This window comes from Andrographis paniculata, unplaced genomic scaffold (assembly GCF_009805555.1).
Source record: "Andrographis paniculata isolate CXL003 unplaced genomic scaffold, ASM980555v1 Contig59END, whole genome shotgun sequence".
Classification (NCBI taxonomy): domain Eukaryota; kingdom Viridiplantae; phylum Streptophyta; class Magnoliopsida; order Lamiales; family Acanthaceae; genus Andrographis; species Andrographis paniculata.
In genome coordinates this window covers 3,049,160-3,052,245 of record NW_026137594.1, presented here as the reverse complement: position 1 = coordinate 3,052,245, position 3,086 = coordinate 3,049,160, and the positions used below count along the sequence as shown (strand labels likewise).

Below are 3,086 nucleotides of genomic sequence, written 5' to 3'. Positions count from 1 at the left end.
TTTCACATGCATTTCTTTAATATTTCAAATTCTATTTTATATCATTCTAAATTCTAAATGCAAATATGGATTTTAAAACTATTTCGAACTATATTTATTTGAAATATACTTTCATATTCAAATTCATCCCATTCGATCGAACGAAGGCTTAGCCAATCTATTTATGAACTAGGCATCTTCCAAAAGTGTACACAAAGACATACATACATACATACATTTATATATGCGTATATATGTATGTATATGTATGTATGTATGTATAAATGTACTGTCTAAAGCTTTAAGAGAAAACTGCACAAAGTTAAATTTCAATAAGTAACTTAACCTAGACAACCAATTGAAAGACTTCCCTGGAGATGTCCAAATTAAATCTCATGACCTGCTGATTTGAAACAAATTTAAATAAATAAATTTTGTAATAAACATGAAATGACTTGCACATTAGATTGTGTTCCTCTTGAAGTAGGCAGATAGTAGACAGGCAAATCTAATTAAACCCTTTATTTATTTTCAATTTTTCTTTTCAATTTTCCTATCGTCTGTTAGAACTCACAATCTCCTCAGATCTGAAGTTCTTTGAATGTTAACTACCTTTTCAGTACTAAAGCATATATTTGATGTTACTCTTTTGTTCATTTCAGAATTACAGTCACAATTTAATAATCCCTTCAAATTTATCCATTGATGAGGACATTGTCTGAAGTGTTTAGGGTGTGCCCATAAGTAATTAATTTTTTACCAGATGTTATTAAAAAACATAAAATTAGACAATAACAGTCATGGAAAAGTTCGACTTCTGAGAATTTGCTGGGAAATAACAAATCTTGATATTACCTCCTTTTTAGATCCCAATTGCAGCAGAAGTTCTTACATTCATTCTGCAGACAGCAGCCCTAATTAATCCAGTTTGGTCTCCAAAAGCTTCTTTTCTACATGTTCGAAGGGCTGCAGCAGCAGAGAAAATTAATTAATCACAAATTAAATCGATTCATAGTAAACAGATCATTTATTCTATCAGATTTTTTTTTTTTTTTTAAAATTTACCGAGTGATGAACTTGGGGTGCTCCCATGGCGGATAGAGGTTGGATTGGGGAGGGGGTGTGAAGAAAGTGCAAAAATCCCAATTTTCAGATCCATTAAAAGATGGGAGAGTAGAAGTCATGTAGTTCGAACTTATCATCGTCATAGTCGAATTCGAATCTCTTGCAGAACCAACAAGGCTTTGTTGATGAACTGAACTTCTCCTGATTGCTGAAGATTCCTGAATTAGGGCATTATTACAATGTCCTAATTCGTTCATCATAGGATGATACGCTGAACCAGCATTAGGCATCTCAAAAACGTCGAAAGGACGATTATTATCGTCGTTACCGCATCGAATATTGTTCTCCCTCGCTTCATTGATCTGCTTGATGCACATTTTCTCCCTTGTTCTTGCCCTAGCCCTTTCTCTCGCCTTTGCCCTAGATTCCTTTGCAAGATTTGTACATGCCTGCTGTTCGAAAACCCTGGCTTCTTTAACAGATCTTTTCCCCGAATCTGCAGCAGAATTAGAAAAAGCCTCACAATGATCAGAGGTTGGCGATGAACTGCTGCTTCCAGCTCTCTCTTTTCGTTTGCTCTGAAGGAGCTCTTTAATGGCGGTTCTTGATTTATTCAGCAGCCATTCTAGGGTTTTGCTGGGCTTGTCGAAACCGAGCATTTCTTGAAGATCGAAAAACTTTCTAGCAATCCCTTTCGACAGCCGGACTCGTCGGTCTCTCGGCCCCTGAGCCGTGTATATTTTGCTGTGCCGGTCTTTCTTCCCCGACGACGGCTGCATCGTCTGATAATCGGATGTATATTCCATCGAATCAGCAGCAACTACGCGGTGATGATGATGATGATGATCGGAATTTTGAAGAAGGGCATTATGGAAACCGGCAAAAGGAGTGGTGGAGATGTTTTGATCTGCATGGGTATAATGGAGCTGAAAGATTTCATCAATGGTGTTGGGTGGGGGAAAGAGAGGGTGAAGAGAGGGTAGGGGTGAGTTTTCTTGGGCAAATAAGTGTGTGTTCTTGGTGTACATTTTTTTCTTTGGGAGTATGAAAGTTAGAGTGAGAGTGATGATGATCAAGTGACAAACCCTAGCTATAGATAATAGAGAGGTGTCCTTGAAAACAACCCTTTTTTTCTCTAATAGGAAATCAGGCATTTGACTGATCATTTACACAATGTATGTAATCATATCTGCCTGAGAAAAATAAGAATCTTTAATTTGTACTTAGGGTTGAAGAAAGGGCCTACTTAAATGATCCATGGGAAAACAATGGTTTCGAGAGGTTTTAGAGAGAGAGAGAGAGAAGATGTGTTTGTTGGCCGTCGTTACAGTCTTGAATTTAAAATTCAGTATTATATTGAATAATATGTAATGTGCTAATAAACAACACACTTAAAACTATTGGGAGTACATTATTTATATTAATATAATATAAATATAACACATGAACTAACAACATATGATATAATCTCTCACAATAAATATAGCAGTTGATTTTAACATATAATATATATTTATATTGTACGCGTTGAAATTATAAACAAATAACACATTTTTATTACAAACCATCCATGTTAGTGTTGTGTGTAGTATTGTTTTTATATTCATACAAATTTTTTCACTATTTGTTCTTAGGTGAAATATTACTCATTGAAAGTACAATGAATAAATTGTAAAAATAATATTGATTGTGGCCTGCCATGATAAAAATATAAATTAATCATAGACGGAGTGGGAGTATATTCTTTTAAAAAATATTAAACTCAATACATATATATATATAAATATTACACTAAAAATATCTTCATATCCAAACCCTAACTTAGGGCTTTCCAAAATCCTAAAATTTATTCATGTGCACTTGGAAAATTTATTTTGTCCACATAAGCAGTCTAATCAATTTATTTTGTTAATATATGTAGTGCACTAATCACAAGTTCTTTCGACATACTTAATTTGTGCTTATCAATCCTCTTAAACTTTCTCCGGATCAAATATATCACTTTTTTTCTTCTTTTATTTTTTCATACGAAAATTTTTGAA

The 3,086-nt window shown here is 34.0% G+C and overlaps 1 protein-coding gene across 1 annotated transcript; it reads right to left on the bottom strand.

Annotated features, from left to right (window-relative positions):
* Positions 1 to 1,040: 1,040 nt before the first annotated feature.
* Positions 1,041 to 2,072, bottom strand: LOC127258068 (transcription factor CYCLOIDEA). Its single transcript, XM_051284707.1, has one exon. It carries the CDS (start codon positions 2,070 to 2,072, stop codon positions 1,041 to 1,043), a length of 1,032 nt encoding a protein of 343 aa, XP_051140664.1.
* Positions 2,073 to 3,086: the final 1,014 nt, after the last annotated feature.

Excerpts from the sequence above, each read along its gene's own strand:
- LOC127258068 (XM_051284707.1), bottom strand. The coding sequence starts at position 2,072 with ATGTACACCAAGAACACACACTTATTTGCCCAAGAAAACTCACCCCTA.